We start from the raw sequence: 16,774 nt of genomic DNA, 5'->3' as shown, positions 1-16,774 counted from the left end.
CCTGGGCTGCCAGTCGTCTCTCCCAGCGGCCTCCATGAATGGTGCAATGGGCACACCCGCCGGAGGAAGCGACAGACCCCCCCCTCCTCCCCCGGGCAAGGCTGCCTTGCTTAACCTCCCTCCACCCACCCAGTGGTGACAATTTACATTTTTTACCACCGGTTCTGTGGGCGCGGCAGGGGAAGGCTACTGCAAAATCCCCACTCCCGGACCCATTTGCCTGTTCTCCAAACTACTCAAAATTTCCACTTCCGGTTCTCCAGAACCTGTTGAATTTCGCCCCCACTCCAGGGCTGGACCTTCCCAGGGCCCTCTTACCCTCCGCGGCCCAGCCTGAAAAAGGGCCAGGGGATCCAGCTGGTCGTCCTCTGAAGGACCACCAGAAGGGAAGTGGGGAGCCCAGATGGACACTATCCAATGGGGGCTCTGGAGAAGTGGGCGTATCCCTCACAAGAAAGAGACTCTTCCTCTGGGCTCACCTCCTCCTCCAAGCTGGACACTGCAGGAAGCAGGACTCTGGGCCAAACAGGGCTGGAAGCTCTCTGTTTTTGGGGGGGGGGGGGTGTTTATGGTGCAGAGGTGGGATTCAGCAGGTTCTGATCAGTTCTGGAGAACCGTTTGAGTCGTTTGGAAAACCGGCAAATACCATGTCTGGCTGGCCCTGCCCCCATCTATTCTCTGCCTCCTAAGTCCCAGCTGGTCAGGTGGGAATGGGGATTTTACTATATCCTTCCCCTGCCACGCCCATCAAGCCATACCCACAGAACCGGTAGTAAAAAAAATTAATCCCATCACTGGTACAGTGGCTTGGTTAAAGACACAGAGCTTGTCAGCTGGAAAGCTGACAGCCCAAGTTCCAGACCCCAGCGCTGCACAACAGGGTGAGCTCTCCTTGCTTGTCCCAGAGCCTGTTCACCTAGCAGTTCCAAATGTAGGTAAATAGGTAGTACTTCACTGGAAAGGTAACAGCGCTCCATGTGCATCGGCATATTCTCATGCTGGCCATACGACCATGGAAATTGGCATCGGACGCTCCCTCAGCTAAAAAATGGAGATGAGCACTGGCCCCTAGAGACACACACGAGTGGACAGGGCAAACCTTTACCTTTAGTGTGGAAAAGACATTAAGCAAAGAGGTAATGTACTGGTTTTCTTGTCTATGGAGATTCTCAGTCATCCAATCAGAGCTGAAGAAACTTCTTGGATGAGAAGCAAAACATCTTCAAAGAAAAACCAGAAAGTCCAGTTGCCTCTTGAAACAAACACCTTTGGGGCTACTGGTTTTCTTGTTAAAACTGGTGTTTTTCAATTAGTTGGAATTAACAAGGAGGCCAAGTGAAAATGCAGCACCACCACCACCACCACCAAATTGACCATTCTCGATCTGGTGCCTAATAATACATTGCCTGGGAATGGCTACCTGCCTAACCTGCATTCCCATTTTGCCCCTGTGGAGGTAATGCTCTCGCACACACCACGGACACCGGAAGGGTTTTTTTCTTCCTGGCATTTTTACCAACTACTACATGTACAACACAGGATAATGCTGGTCCAAAAATATTCCAGAAAACATGGGGGAAATGAAAGAGAAGTCTTTGTGAAAGAGTTCATGCGGAGAGGTCACTATTATCAAATCTCTCCTGGTCATACACTTCGGCCACAACCTTCCTGCCCGCAAACCAGCGCCCGTTCAGGGCCTGGATGGCTTTGTGAGTCTCTGAGGCCATGGAGAATTCCACAAAGATCTTGACAATGATCTCCGCATCTTCTTCCTCGCCCTGCTTCTCTTGATAGATGATGACTCTGTTGACAGCCCCAAATTTGCCACACTCCTCTGTTACTTCTCCTTCCAAATCATCATCAATGTCCTTGGGGTCCACCATGTTCCGCAACACCATCACTGTTGACTGTGTGAAGAAAAAAGCCAGAAAACGTCACCTCCCGGGACTCCTTCCAGCCAGCCTTGTTTTGCTCCCTCCATCATGGTACAGTGATACATCCCGCAACCCGCCCTTTCGGTCTAGATTTATTTGGATTTATATGCCACCCTTCTCCAAAGGACTCAGGGCGGCGTACAACATTAAAAACACACATCACAAAAGTTAAAAAAAGATTAAACCCATTTCCAAAAAGACCAAACCGATTTTTTTAAAAAGAAACAATACATTTAAAATAAATTAACATTAACAGGCCAGGCCGGCTTGCTGGAAAAGCCAACTTTTTAGGGCGCGTCGGAAGGACCGGAGGTCAGGGATTATGCGGAGCTCCGGGGGCAGCTCATTCCAGAGGGAAGGCGCTCCCACAGAGAAGGCTCTCCCCCTGGGGGTCACCAGCCGATACTGCCTGGCCGACAGCACCCTGAGGCGGCCAACTCTGTGGGATCGTACTGGACGGTGGGAGGCTACTGGTGGCAGTAGGTGGTCTCGCAGGTACCCTGGGCCTAAGCCATGGAGCGCTTTAAAGGTCATAATACCTTGAATCGCACCCGGAAAACAACCGGCAACCAGTGCAGGCCGCCTAAAAGGGGTGTAACATGGGAGCACCTAGGTACCCCCATGACAACCCGCGCGGCCGCATTCTGGACCAGCTGAAGCCTCCGGGTGCTCTTCAAGGGCAGCCCCATGTAGAGAGCATTGCAGTAGTCCAGGCGAGAAAGGACGAGGGCATGAGTGACTGTGCACAGAGCATCCCGATCCAGGAAGGGGTGCAACTGGCGTACCAGGCGAACCTGGTAAAAGGCCCCCCTGGTCACGGCCGTCAGGTGTTCTTCTAAACTAAGCCGTGGATCCAGGAGGACTCCCAGATTGTGAGCCTTCTCTGAGGGGGCTAAAGTTTCTCCCCCTATCGTCAAAGATGGAACAAGATGTACAAATCGGGATGACGGAAACCACAGCCACTCAGTCTTGGAGGGATTGAGCTTGAATCTGTTCCTCCCCATCCAGATCCGCACAGCCTCCAGGCATCGGGACATCACATCGAGGGCATCGTTTGGTGGTTTGGGGTAGAGATGAAAAGTTGGGTATCATCAGCATATTAATGATACTGTACCCCAAAACCACGGATGATCTCGCCCAGCGGTTTCATGTATATGTTGAACAGGAGGGGTGAGAGAACCGACCCCTGGGGCACCCCACAAGTGATGTGCCTGGGGGTCGATCTCTGCCCTCCAGTCAACACAAACTGCGACTGATCCGACAGGTAGGAGGAGAACCACCGTAAAACGGTGCCCCCCACTCCCAACCCCCCGAGTCGTCGCAGTAGGATACCATGGTCGATGGTATCGAAAGCCGCCGAGAGGTCTAATAGGACCAGGACAGAGGAACAGCCCCTGTCCTGGGCCCACCAGAGATCATCGACCAACGCGACCAATGCCGTCTCCGTGCTGTACCCGGGCCTGAAACCTGACTGAAACGGATCCAGGTAGACAGCTTCATCCAGGTACTGGGGAAGCTGACGTGCTACCACACTCTCGACAACCTTTGCTACAAAGCGAAGGTTGGAGACCGGACGATAGTTGGCTAAAGAAGCTGGGTCCAGGGAAGGCTTCTTAAGGAGGGGCCTCACCACCGCCTCCTTCAAGGAGGTGGGAAAGAACCCCTTTCTCAATGAAGCATTGGTAATCGCCTGGAGCCAGCCTCGTGTCACCTCCCTGGAAGCCGAAACTAACCAAGAGGGACACGGGTCCAGCACACAAGTGGCAGCACTGAGTCTCCCCATAATCCTGTCCATGCCCTCGGGGGTCACAGGGTCAAACCCATCCCAGATTGTCTCCTCAAGATTCATCCCCGTCGGCTCGCCCGAATCTACCCAGTCAGAGTCCAAGCCTGTCCGGATCTGAGCGATTTTATCCTGCAGATAACTGAACAAATTCTTCAGCCCTACCCTGCAAGGAGTCTTTCCCAGTTCCTTGGTTAAGTAAGGAGCGGGTCACCCTAAACAGGGCAGCCTTCTTCCAGTTTGGAGGCTCGTCCCCAGCAGCCCTGCTGAAGAACTCACCTCTTGTTTCCGGAGAAGCTTCTGCATCACCATGTGGCGGGCGCTGCTGCCAGAGATGCTCATGTGCTCCTGTTCACTCAGCATCTCTGGCCTTTCAGATTCTTGGAAAACCTCCTCCTCCTCCTTCTCCTTTTTGACTTCTAGCAGGCCTAGTGTTGGGGGACTGGCCAAGATGGGGTTCACCACACCCACCTGGGGAATAGTGACGGGAATAGGCGGGCGAGCTGGAGTAACACCTGGAGGAAAAGCACATTTTGAAGTACGTGAAAAGAACTAGTCGCCCATATACACTCGCGCTCCACACCCAAAGCTAAACAGAATATCCAACACATCTCAAACAAGGAGGGTAATCCCACCAGGTCAATACACACAATCAACCCGAAGAGAAATGGGCAATCTCTCGACTCACAACAACCTTAGCAACCAACTACAGGACAGTCGTATCAACAAGGAGTGAAAATCTACTGGGTATAACTAAGGACTTTACTAAAGGGGAAACAAAATTGGTTTTGTATATGGTTACAGCAGCTAGGTTGTTGATTGCGCAACATTGGAAAAAAGATTTTTTACCGACTATTGATCAATGGATTCAGAAAGTGGCGGGGTTCGCCGAAATGGCAAAAATTTCAGCTTTCTTAAAAGGTCAGAAGCAGGAGAATTACACACAGGAATGGGTAAAATGGATTGATTACATACAGAATAAATATCAGACTAGGAAGTACTATGTAGCCTTTAGTTAAGAATGTTTAGACTGATAGATGATCAGAGTAAATAATACATGGGTTGTTTGGAATTGTTAGAGTGGTGTATAGCGTAAGTCAGGGGGGGGGGTTTGATTGGGAGGTGGGGGAGGGTTAGGGTGGAGGGTGGGGAAATATATATGCATAACTAATCTAGAAGATGGGATTAATGAAATATTGCTACTTTAAGAGAAACCTATATCATGATTTATATATGTTTAATTACTTTAGAAGATGGGGTTATTGGGCTATTGTTACTTTAAGAGAAACTTATATTATGATTGTTGGGAGGTGAGGAGGTACAATATTTGAATGAGAAATCTATTTTAAGACGGGGGAGGGGGGGTACAGTATTTGGTACAATATTTGAATGAGAAATTTTTTTAAGACGGGGGGAGGGGAGGGGGTACAGTATTTGTATGTGATTTACATTATATGGTGGGGGGGGGGGTTAAAAAGGGGGGAAATTTGTTTGTGTAAAACTTTTTCAATAAAAAAAGAAAAACAAGGAGTGAAAATCTCAGACAGAAGCTCAAGACCCCTCATCCATCCTTCTACTCCACAGAAGAGAAACAGGAAGAAAAGACAACCATAAGAGAGACTGCCTGTTACAGGCGTAAGTTGCAAAATGGATGGGTCACTTTTTTGCAGCGCTTATTAAAGTGATTGCTCATTGTGACACGGTTTTGCTGAAAACCAGAAGTGGGCAAAATTGGGCATAAATGTAGCGGTGTTGCTGAGCACCCAAAGGGCGACCACGTAATTGCTTGTGTGTGTGTGTGTGTGTGTGTGTGTAGGATACAGGGGTGGGAGCAAGCATCAGAAGTCAGGAGGACACCTATGGGGCTAGCCCAAGCAGAGCTGCAGAGGGGAAGAGGAAACGGAAGCAGCCAGGGGAGAGACCGGTCTCTACACACCAATGTCTTCCAAGGTAACATCCATGGGGCCAATTGTCTCTCCATGAGAAAGATTTGTAAAGCTAGAATTATTCAAATTGCTAAAGAAAATTTGACAGAGACTTTTGAAAGAGGCCCACCTCCAAGGCTCTTGAGCCCATTGGATACAGAAGGTGCAAGTCAAAAGCCGGGGGGGGAGGGCCAGAGGTTTTACGGTTCGCACAAGAGCGATGAACCCCTTCAGCCTCCTCCAAAGTAGGATCCTCTTTCCCACCTGGCCAGGCAGGAGCCCCAAAAGGAGGTTCCCAGGCACAGGGTCCTTCAGACTAAGAGGACCCACTGGCCCAAAGCCTCCCACCTCCCCTCCAGTGCTCCCACCGCCAGGCTTTAAAGCCGCTCCTCACTCCCAAAACTAAAACTCTCGCCAGCCAATCCAGCAGGCTCCATGGGGCAGGGCTGCAGAGCTCTACTGCCTAACCGAAAAATGCTAGGTGGGTGGGGGGAGAAGAGCACATTCTCGCTGGAGTGTAAAGTGCCACCGCCATCAGCCCACCCGACCTCGGCGGCACCAACCGGCCGCCCTTTCTTTCGTTCCTATGAAAGCTCCTCAAGGCCAGACTTCTATCTCCAAGGAGGCCTTCGCCTTTCGCTCGGTTTCACAGACACAACAGATGTTGTGGAGAAGACAGAGAAGGCGGGGATGACATCCTCGCAGGAAGGCGGACGGCTGGGCAAAGGCAGAGACCATTTCACCGCGCACCCCCACACAGGGCAGCTCCCTCCCCTATCCCAGGCAGCAAGAGGCGGGTATTTCAGCTGCCAAGCCACTCACCCGTGATGACGCCTGGAGCTTGAGCTGCCATCACAGCCTGCGGTAAGGCCCCCAGGGGCTGCGCTAGGGTCAGGGCTGGGGTCACCAGTCCGGGGGTGGCTAATGTGCTAAGGACAGCAGCACCCGCCACCCCTGCCACAGCTTCCTACAAGAGAAAAGTCAGCTTGGCTACAGCCTCTGCAGCCGCTGGGCTGCTTCTGTACCCCAAGGCCCAAGCGAGGAACCCCACAGCCAGGAGCCCCCCATCATCTTCCGTGGGCCCACTGGAGCAGAAGGGGCACCTCAGGCCAGTATTTGTCTTTGCTTCCCTGATAGTCCTACCCAGCCCCAGAGACATCAGCCAGGCTCAACCCAGCCCTGGCAGCAGAGGGAGGAGGGGCCTGCAGAGGAGCTACACACACTGAGCCACCGGTGCCCCCCTCTCTGCTGCAGAGGGTGGGAGCCTGCCGGAGCTTGCAGGGGAAAAGGAATGCGGGCTGCTCTCAGACTTGGGACTGGTGCCCCGCTGCTGCTGGTCAAGGAGAGGGGAAGAGTAGTAGTAAGGTCAATCCAGCTAGGGCAAGGACTCTCCTCCCTCAACTCCGCTCCCCAGGCCTTGCTCCTTACCTGAGCGGTGATTTTCGCCGTGGCGGCAGCCGCAGCTACAGCTGCTGCAGGAGGCAGACCTCCCGGGGTGGCTGGAGTCAGCAGAGGCATGGGCGGAGTGACTGCTTTGCCCACACGGAGATACTGGCCCCCCAAGTCAAAGAGGTTCATGGAAGAGACGGCGTCCTGTGAGGACTGGGCCTTCTCGTATTCTGAGCAGGCAGAAAGAGCAACATGGAGCACTGACCGCTGGCTCTGGGCCCTCAGCAGCAAGGCAGCCGGCCCCAGGACTCACCGATGAAGCCGTAGCCCTTGTGCTTCCCCGTGGTGGGATCCCGGGCCAGCGTGCAGGACTTGATCTTCCCAAAGGCCTCAAAGACACTCTTGATGTCGTCGTCAGAAAGATCCTGGTGCACCGATGCCACGTAAATGCGGTTGAATGCTCGAGCCTCCTCTGCCAGCTGATCGATGATGGGCTGCGCTTGGCCAATGTTGCTGGGCCTCCCCACCTGCAGGAAGGTGACCCGTGAGGGCCTCTGGGCACCCCCCGGGCCCCCAGAGCACCAGCTTCTCAACCGCCTGTCATGGGGGCACTTGGCCTAGTCAACATGCTCAGCTAAAATGCCAGGCCCGGGGGGGGGGGGGGGGTGCTAGGCTGTTTCTACAAGCCCATCCGACATTCTGTAAACTGTGGGTTAACATGTTTCCCACATCCAGACTTATTCACTAGGCTGCATCCTGTCTTTCTTCTTGCTGCCAATTTTATTCTTCCCACAGCAACCCTGTGGGGTAGGTGGGATGAGAAGGTGGCAGTGGCCAGCGAGGTGAATCTAAACCTCCATGGTCGCAGCCCGGCCCCTCCACCTCACTAACCCTGGCACGACAACCGATGAGGGAGTAGAGGGGCCTGGCCCGCTCTTGTGTTAAGCCAGTCCTCACTGCATTCAGTTCTGATTTGTTGTTCTCACTGGGCATCGTGGGAATGCAGGAAGGAAGTTTTGCTAAGCTGCCTTTGGAAGTCCTCCTTGCCACAAAGCAAGTTGCAAGCACCAGCCAGGCAGCCCAGCGGTTCACCCACTATGGGGCGGAGGAACCTTTGCAGTTCAGGGGCCATGGGTGGTGTTGGGCAAAGCACTCGGCCTGCTTCTAGATAAGCCCCTGCTGGAGAGATGGTAGGAGCTGGGGCAGGCAGGCAGGCAGGCAGACGGCCCAGCTCCCCCCCCCCCTCCCTGGCTTTTACAGGACGGAAAGACCGGCGTGTGGCTGCAGCTGGCCCACAGGTCTCCCTCCACGTACCTTGATGTTCCGCCCTCCGAGCATCACGGAGTTCATCTGCTCCAGGGCCAGCTGAGCAGCTTCCGGGACCTCATATTCCACAAAAGCAAAGCCCTGCCCAAGGAGAAAAGGGGGAATGAAGCCCAGGCACTCCCCGCCCCCCCCCCCGTGCACCCCTTTCCCCGTCCCCACCAGCTGTCCCCACTCACCTTGTGCTTCATGGTCACGGAATCCCAGGACATGTCGATGCTCTTGATGGGCCCAAAGGGGGCGAAGGCCTGCCGTATGGTGTCCTCTCCCAGCTCATAGTAAATGGAGCCCACATAGACCCGGCACATGATGGCCAGGGCCCTCTGCCGCTGCGCTGCCATCTGTATCGGAGAGAAGGTCTGGCCGGTCAGAGCAGGAGGGAAGCCTGGCAGCTCTCCCCCGTTGCCCCCCTCCCCAGGAGGCTCCAGTGTGGCGAGGGGGAGTCTCCCCGAGGAGGAACTAGCCCAGTCCACCCCCTCCCTCGGCCAGAGGAATCAGCCCTCTGCCGCCCCAAAGGGTCCTTCCCCACCATTCTGCCCCCACACAGCAAGAGATCCAGATCGGGCACCTCGTCTCTGTCTTCCCCTGAAACATCTCCCACCCCAGGACGCTGCCTCCTCCTCTCGGCAGGCGCCTTTGGGAGCAAACAACAGCCACGGGGTCAACAGCCTTCTCCTCCCAGGGCCAGGCCAGCTGGTGCAAGGGACCGTCTGACACTGTCCCAAGGAGGTACAGTGGCAGAAGGCCCACGATGACCCATCTCCTCTGCCAAAAGTCTAGCCAGCCTACAATCCAGATTCACCGCTATGGTTCAGTGGCTGGGCAGCAGCTCCCTTGCCTGGCCGCACAGCCAGGCCCAGGACGAGCCGCTGGAGCGCTTCTCTGGAGCTGGAAAAAAACACAAGGCTACTCCTGTCGTCCTGAGAGGCAAACGCCCGCCCAGCTGGGGATACTGGCTGGCTGTACATCAGAGCCAAGAGCACCTTGGGGGCTTCGCAGCAGCAGTCCCTCGGCCCTTCTCGTGAGGGTGGGGTGGGGAGACCTACAAGACCTCTGTTCCCCCCCTGCTCCCTCTCTGGGGCATACCTGCCACTCAGTCCCTCCCCAACCCTGGAGAGAGCTGCCTTGGGCGGATGCCAGGCAATGCCTCCAAGCTCAGCCTCCCTTCCAAACAGTTCTGGGGGAGGGGGGTGTCTCGCTGCTCCCCAAGAGAGAGGAGGGACCCTCTGCAGGAAGAGGCTCTCTGCTGCACATCAGGACAGCCAGCGCCACTGGACAAACTCAACGAAGGGCAGGCACTCCCAGCGTTCAGGAGCCAGCAGAGCAAAGAGTTAGGGAGAGGGGAAATGGGCATCTACAACGAAGCCCATGGGGGCTGCCCGGCTATTTGGCCTACCTGCTTCCCCTCCCCCCCCCAGCCCTGACCCCAGCAAGCTGGCCGTCCATCTAGCACCCCAGAACCAGAGCCAGGCTGAGCGGCTGTTCTGAGGTGGGCATCCCGTCGTGCTTCTCTTCCACTTGCCCCACAGAAACTGAGCTAAAAGCCTGTCCTGCTGGTGCCAGGAGAGCTCCGAGGACCCGGGTGGCCTAACTCTGCAGGCTGCTCCGATGAGCTGGCCTCTTCAACAGCTCCAAGGGGATCTGCCCGATGCACAGCAGGAGCCGGGGCCCTGCGCAAGATCCACCAGCACGTTAAGGGGGACCCCTGGCTCCTGCCTGGGTGCGCCACCCTGCTAGCATTCAGGCGGAAGGGCGGGGGCCCTCTCTCCCCAGGAGAGGGCGGGGCCTGCTCTTGCTGGCTCCAAAAGTGAGGGACCTGTGCCCTGGCAGGCAGGCTCCGCGGCGGCCACCCCCTCTCTGCCCCAATGCCAGCCAGCAGCCCCTCTTCCTAGCACCCTTCCACTCGTCTAGGAGAGCCGGCTGAGCCCCAGCGCCCGGCCGCCAGCCTCTAGCATCCCACGCTGGCCCCCTGGCGAGTTACCTTGGCAGTTACTTTGAGGCCAGGACCTCAGCATCCCTAGAAAGGCACTTCTCCTGCTGCTTGAGACTAATGCTTTCTTTCTCTTTCTTTCTCTCTTTCTCTCTTTCTCTCTCTCTCTCTCTCTCTCTGCCCAGTGCCTCCAGGGGTCCCAGCTGCCCCCAGCCCAAGGTCTTCCACTGGGAGCTTACACTTGGCCTTGGCTGGTTGGGGGTGGGGGCAGGGTATATCCAGAGCAGGGGGGTGGCGGGAGAGGGAGGCCACAGCTACGTCCTCCCCCAGCCTAGGCCCTGACTAAGACCCAGTGCCCAGAAGAAGTGAATGTGTCTATTGACCGATTGTAAAGGTGAGAGAGGATCTCCAAAGCCCATTGTCACTGCTGCCATCTGAAAGACAGTAAAGACAGAGTTCAGTCTGTGGGAGCTGAGCACACTACCACGGGGTTTGTCAAAACTCAAGTGGGAGAAAGAGTTCTCGCCTGCCTGCCTGCCTCCTCCTCCTCCTCCTCGCCAAACATCCCCGGCCGACCCTGAGTAGCCAAGGCAGGGAGGTCCAGGACAGTCTTCAGCCCTCAGCAGACCACTAGCTATAGGGACAGCCCCCCCCCCCCCCACACCCACACCCACAGCAGCCAGAGCTGCCCCAAGGCTTTGGTCTTCCCCTCCCCCCGCCCCACCCAGTTAACTCCTCTCAGGAAGAGGAGCTTGGACAGCAGCTGGCAGCCCCCTTCCCACAGCCCTGCAAGACCACAGACACTCCCTGCCCCACCCTGCCTGAGGCCAACTACTGCGTCCCACCACACCAGCTTTCTCCCCCACTCACTCACTCTCCCCACGCCCCCTCTGTCTCTTGCTCTCTCCAGGCAGCTAAGCTTCCCTACACGGGTGGCCATGTCTAGGCCTGGCAGGCCAAAGGCAGCACTCCAGGCAGATCTCGGGACTGGCAGTGGCTCTAAGTGCGTAAGGGGCTGCCCTGGGGAGGGGGGAGGGGAAAGCAGGTCAAAAGCAAGGGCATCCTGGCAAGGCCTCACCTGGAGGTTGGTGAGCTGCTGCTGCTGGTGGGCAATCGTCTGCTTAACCAAGACGCTTTTGATGCTCTGCTCCATTGCGTATTTTTTGGCCTGGCAGGAGAGGGAGGAGAGAGACCAAAGTCACAGAGACCAGCAGCTGCCAAACCTCTGGCCCAGAGCATCGAAGAGAGACTCAGCAGCTGGATCAGGGATAAGGCGGTCTTCCTGCTCACAGCCACCCACCCTCCTCCCTCTGTCAGCCCCACCAGCTCCCCCGTTAGGCCAGGTGGAACGTTTTCTATTATGTCGTAAAACGTCTTATGTAATTTTACGTCATAAAATGTCTTATAAAATTCTCAGTTCCATAGCAGTTGTGTGTCCCAGATCTTGGACCCGTTATTCTGTAAGTCAGCCATTGGAGGTTCCTTGATTCAACAAACGGATGTCCTGTGGGGCACCGTTTCTCTCCGTTCAAGGAAAGGAAAGCTTTAGAAGTGTATACTTAGATAGGAACCAGGTTGTTCTTATCATTGGTGCTGTTTTAATGGTTGGTAAGGGAGCCGCCCAAAGTTCCATGTAAGGTAGTGGCTGCCTATCTAAGGGTTTTAGTACATAAATAAAGCTAGCTTCCTAACATTTCCACAATAAAAGGGGACAGGCCTCACGCAGCTGGTCCTTCTGACGGGATGGCTTTCTCCCCGAGGGACTGTCTCCGGAAGGAGCTTGAGGGAAAACCTCCACAACAGACCTGGGAGCAAGACTCTGGAACAGCACTGGCCTTCTCCTCAGCTGCTCCACAAGCCTGCCAGACCAGAACACTCGCTTGGCTGTTGCCCCCCCTCCCCCTCCCCAAAAGCTGGAGCTCTGGCCCAGCCTGCAGGGTCCACTGGGACTGACTCAATGCCCTGAGGAAGCCCGGCAGCACCGACAGGAGGGCCCTCGGCCTCCTCTCCCGTCAGTGCCTGCTAGCTGGTTAAAGCAGCAGCCCTCTCCTCCTCATCTCAGGGTACCATGCATGGCATCAAGCCCAGTTCTGATATTGGGAGAGGGAGAAGGTTGCCCCCGCCCCCCACTACCCACATAACCAATGCCTCTCCTCTGAGCTTAGAAAGGGCCACCCTCACCTTTCCTAGAGGGAATTGCCCCAATCCTCCGGTAAGGTTGGTTATTTTTCATGGACCTTCCCCAGCTGTGTCACTGATTTCTCGAGCAGGAGGGATCCAAGTAATAGGCGGAAATCTGAGCACGATTCAAGCACCCGGCCCTTCCTATGAGGGCCGTTTCATTTTCAATACACTTCCTGCTGATTCCAACACGGAGTTTACAACCGTCGTACATGTGGAACACCTTTACCAGTTCCCTGCTGAGAGTCCAGTATCCTCTGCCCGCCCAGCCCTATTGAGCACGAGTTCAATGGGGCAGGTTTTCTTATGCCGATCCTCATCCCGTTCAATTTCCTAAGAATTAGCTAAAGCTGCTTTATTCCAAGGAGGTTTGGCCCCAGCTACTTGAGGGGCTTGACATCCTGAGTTCTGTTTTGGATTTTAGTCCTACGATGGAAGTGGGATGGGCAGGCAATACACACATACATACGCCATCAAAGCGATGCACGCTTGCCCTAAAAGCACCAACTTTCTAGGCGTCTGTGCAGTTACAGATTTGGGCTAAGCCACATGAATGCCCGTTCATATGTTCTGCATCTGTTAGCACCTCACTGAATAGCTGGGTAAAATCCCCCAAATCTGGTTACAGCCCACTCCTGGGCAGGGCGACAGTACATTCCTGGCAGGGCCCTGCCCAGAAGGGAAAAGGTCCTCGCCCATGCCTCTCTCTCTGGCTATGCTTAGGCTGGATGACGACCTTGGTCGAGCTGCTCACCTTCTGAAGGGCCTCCTGCTGCTCCGGTGTAAGAGGAGGGAGCCCCAGCTTGGCTGACGTGCTCTGCCCATTTTCCACCTTGACGGTTTCGGTGCCCTGAAATTAGAGAGATGCTCATGAAAGCCTGCCTGAACACAAGAGACCTACACAGAGTGGGCAGGGAGTCCCAGTTTCACTGAGCGGGGGAGGGCAGGGGAAACAAGACCAATAGCAACTTCAGAATAATCTGTTTGATATGTAAATTGACAAAGCCATTCCCTGGGTGTCTGCCTCCCAATCACTTTAGAGGCCGATGCCTGTAGCACTTCTTCCCAGCTGGGATCCCTCCCAGAAGGGCGTGTACCGAGCAGCCCCTTTCAACAGAGCTAGCTGGCATCTTCCACAAAATTCCTTTCACCGTCTCATCCAAGTGTTTAATCGAAACAGCTTTGAAACACCCTCCACTGGAGCAGCTCCATACAGACCTGCTCCACTCGACCAGCAGCTAATGATGAGCTCTTAGCCACCTAGTTAGAGGGACTCTATTTAGTTAGTGTGCTAATCAGAACATCCTGGGATTGTGTTGCTAGCCAGCACGGCTTGTTCTTGACAATTTCCCAAGCCTTAAAGATTTTCACAGATCTCTGCTCCTAAATGTTTGGGAGCAGCAAATTCCCAAGACCCTCCTCCTTCAAGATAGGGGCAACAATCACTCTGCTAGTGGTCTGATGCTTTATGCAGCTGTGCAGAATTTCTCAGCAATTATATAAGGGGTCATCCAGATGTTCAGCTATTTCCTACAGATTTAACCCATTGAAAGGAGGGGAAAAGGCACAGGTTGTCATCATTTACCAACCAGAATTGGGACTAGAACACCATCACTGATATAGTCATTTAGTAAAACATCATAGCCACATTGGCCTCACAAGTCCCTCTGTAGTCATTAAGCAAGCCACTGGATCATTAAACACAACCTCCTAATATGACTGCCACCCCACCCCCCCACTCCCCAAATCTGCAACTCCCTGCCAGCTTCATCACCGACTTTGCTTGTTGGAAGCCTGCTGTCGCAATCGCATGACCGTGGGATACCAAAATAATTGTAAAGCATCCTGCAAAGTGCCCAAGTTGTGATCATATGACTGTGGGAATGTTGCAATGGTTGCAAGTTCGAGGACCTGTTGTGAACCTACTTTTTCAGTGTCACTCTAACTCTGAACAGTGGCTGGATGAGGTGGTAAGTGGAGACACCTGTATTCCTAAACATGCATTTATCTCAGGTTTTAGTTCCTGCCCCTTCACAATTTGGCCTTCACAATTTTCAGGGGAAATACATCTTCTTTAATTGGAAAAACCAAAGGGAAGTAATCTCCCTTCTTTTCTGTTTACACACTGTTTCTTCTCCCACCTCCACCACCCATTGTTTTCAATGCCTTTAAAAGCCAGTGATGTGGATATGAAGAGATCTTCATGCCCCGTTCCCCTCTGAATCATCTTTTCTGCTGCTCATCCCTATCCAAAGCCCTTTTGGTGGCTCTTAGAAATCTTTTCAACCACCATTCATTCTGCACTTCTACTTTCTTGTTTCAAGTGAGTAACCGTTTTGTCTCAGCAGTGCCTGACATTTTGTCTTTGACTGTAGCTGTGCATTTTGAGCTCTGGGTTCCGTTTTCCATTAATGTTCTCCTGCTGTGAAGTCCTAGTGGCCACGCAATGTTTTGTAGCTCTAGATCCCAAGGATGCATTCACCAGGTTCTAGCACTGGAAGTTTGATTTCCGTTTTCAGAAATTGCAAAGGTGTCTGTTACCCCCAAAGGAGGGGGAGATGAAAAGATTGGGGGGGGGGATATAGGAGTGATTGGGCCCAGGGTGATGCTGTACTACAGTGCTGGGCATTTTTAGAATGTATCAGATAATAACTCACGCCAAACTAACATATGACTTCTCCTGAGTGTTTAAAGTAAGAGTTAAACGTGATAGTTAAGGATGAAGCTCTGGGACACTACATAACAGAGAATCTTTCCTCTGCTGCTCCCAACAGAAACTATCAGGTAGGAGTGGACCTACCAGAGAAACTCTCAGTCCTCAGATGTGGTTCAGGAGGATGCTGTGACTGCAGCACCGCAATCCATTGGGAGGTCTCCCTTCATCCGAGTCCTCCCACAGGTGAACCCTCCGAGAGACCAACATAGTTTCTGTCCCATGATCAGGTATGAAACCAAACTGTCTCTGGAGGCTTTTGTAACTGCAGTCCCTCCTCTTTCTTAACCGTCCCCAAGAAAGGGAGTATTTGGGATATAATGGAAGTAATTCACAACTGATGGATTCAGATTTAGCTCCTTGGGCGTGAAAGGACCTGCCCCTCCTCTTCCAGGACTTCGGAGGCCTTGCCTTCCCTCAAAAGGATTGACCGCAGCTTGAATCCAGCTCCCAGTTCCCTGCCTGGCCATTTCCACCAGCCAGGTTGTGCAGAGGCCCAATCCGGAGGTGGTAAAACTGAAAACGCATTCCTCCAGATTCACTTTTTATGATCCAGACCATCTAGGGAAAGACGGCCAGGCAATCCACGGGTACCACTGTGAGTTCTTAGAAGAGGATGTTGCAGAGAGAATCATTCGCCTGGGTTGACTTAGAAATCAGCTAGAAAAAGTCTGAAACGGCATCAAAACTGTCCTCTCACAGTCTTGGCCCAGGAACCGGGGGTCTTGGCCCCTCTCCCACCCGGCCTTGAAAGGCTGCCCGGCAAAGGAGCAGAGGCTCGTGAACACCCCAGGGGCAAGACCGGGCCTGGGGGGCGAGGTCCTTTTTCGAAGCCATCCGTGCGACCCTCCCGCAGAGCCACCCGGGACCCAGCTGCTATCGAGCAATCCGTCTCTCGGAAGCGGGGTGGGGGGGGAAGCTGCGGGAGAAGAAGCTGCTGGACTCCCAACCACGAGGGGCCCCCGGAAGGAGAGAGAAGCGGGGCGCCTCTTTCTCCGGGGGTCCTTTGGGGTGGCGGCCTATGCAGCTTCCCCTGGGAGAGGCCATGGGCTCCTCAACCGGCCAAACACCCAGCGATCCGGGAGGCGCATCGAGGCTCCGGGAGGGGCCCGGCCTGGCTCCAGAAACTGCCCGGCTGACCCGGACTTCCTGGCCGCACTTCGACAACCCCGGGGGGGAGGGAGGGAACCGGGGCAGGAGGCCGGCCTGGCGGCCCGCGGGGGAGAAGTAGAGGGAAGGGGGGAAGCGCGGACGGCGGAGGCTGCCTCGAGGCGGCTCGGAAGTGTAGTCGTTGTCCCCCACCCGCGTCTCACGCCCCGCCAGCGGCTCAACCGGGGACGTCCCGCATCTCTGTCGCGCGGCTCTCCTCCGCTCCGACCGGCCCCGCCGCTTACCAGAGAGAGCGCCGCGGTGGTGGTGGTGGTGGTGGTCGCCGCAGCCATCTTCGCAGCCGCCGCCGCCTCCTCCTCGAGCACCAAGCTCCGGAGTCTCGCGAGAACCTGGCGGCGGGAGGCCGGGCGAACACGAGACGGCTAGAGCTGAAGGCAGCTAGGGCGCATGCGCGACCCCGCTGATTGGCCGGGGCCTCCCGCCACC

At 54.9% G+C, this 16,774-nt stretch overlaps 1 protein-coding gene across 5 annotated transcripts; it reads right to left on the bottom strand.

Moving 5' to 3' along the window:
• Positions 1-1,089: 1,089 nt before the first annotated feature.
• Positions 1,090-16,753, bottom strand: PUF60 (poly(U) binding splicing factor 60). 5 transcript variants are annotated; one of them, XM_081952004.1, is made up of 12 exons: positions 16,573-16,703; positions 15,266-15,849; positions 13,220-13,315; positions 11,363-11,452; positions 10,668-10,718; positions 8,534-8,695; positions 8,346-8,438; positions 7,345-7,585; positions 7,071-7,261; positions 6,465-6,609; positions 3,997-4,232; positions 1,090-1,907 (listed from the first exon to the last, which is right to left on the bottom strand). In XM_081952004.1, the coding sequence occupies exons 4-12, from the start codon at positions 11,435-11,437 to the stop codon at positions 1,608-1,610; spliced, it is 1,494 nt and encodes a 497-aa protein (XP_081808130.1). In that variant the 5' UTR covers positions 11,438-11,452; positions 13,220-13,315; positions 15,266-15,849; positions 16,573-16,703; the 3' UTR covers positions 1,090-1,607. The 5 variants fall into 5 exon arrangements, with proteins under 5 accessions (XP_081808130.1, XP_081808126.1, XP_081808127.1 ...); XM_081952000.1 differs by lacking the exon at positions 15,266-15,849 and having other exon boundaries at positions 16,573-16,752; XM_081952001.1 differs by lacking the exon at positions 15,266-15,849 and having other exon boundaries at positions 7,345-7,558; positions 16,573-16,750.
• Positions 16,754-16,774: the final 21 nt, after the last annotated feature.

This window comes from Natrix helvetica (genome assembly GCF_964273705.1).
Source record: "Natrix helvetica genome assembly, chromosome: 4".
Taxonomy (NCBI): domain Eukaryota; kingdom Metazoa; phylum Chordata; class Lepidosauria; order Squamata; family Natricidae; genus Natrix; species Natrix helvetica.
Note: the sequence above shows the minus strand (reverse complement) of the source record. Positions and strands in the feature narration are given on the sequence as shown.

Coding starts and splice junctions, on each gene's coding strand:
- PUF60 (XM_081952000.1), bottom strand. CDS start 16,620: ATGGCTGCGGCGACCACCACCACCACCACCACCGCGGCGCTCTCTCTG. Junction 8,439..8,533: donor CCGTGACCATGAAGCACAAG/GTGAGTGGGGAC, acceptor CTCCTTGGGCAG/GGCTTTGCTTTTGTGGAATA. Junction 1,908..3,996: donor AGCTTCTCCGGAAACAAGAG/GTGAGTTCTTCA, acceptor TTCTTCACACAG/TCAACAGTGATGGTGTTGCG.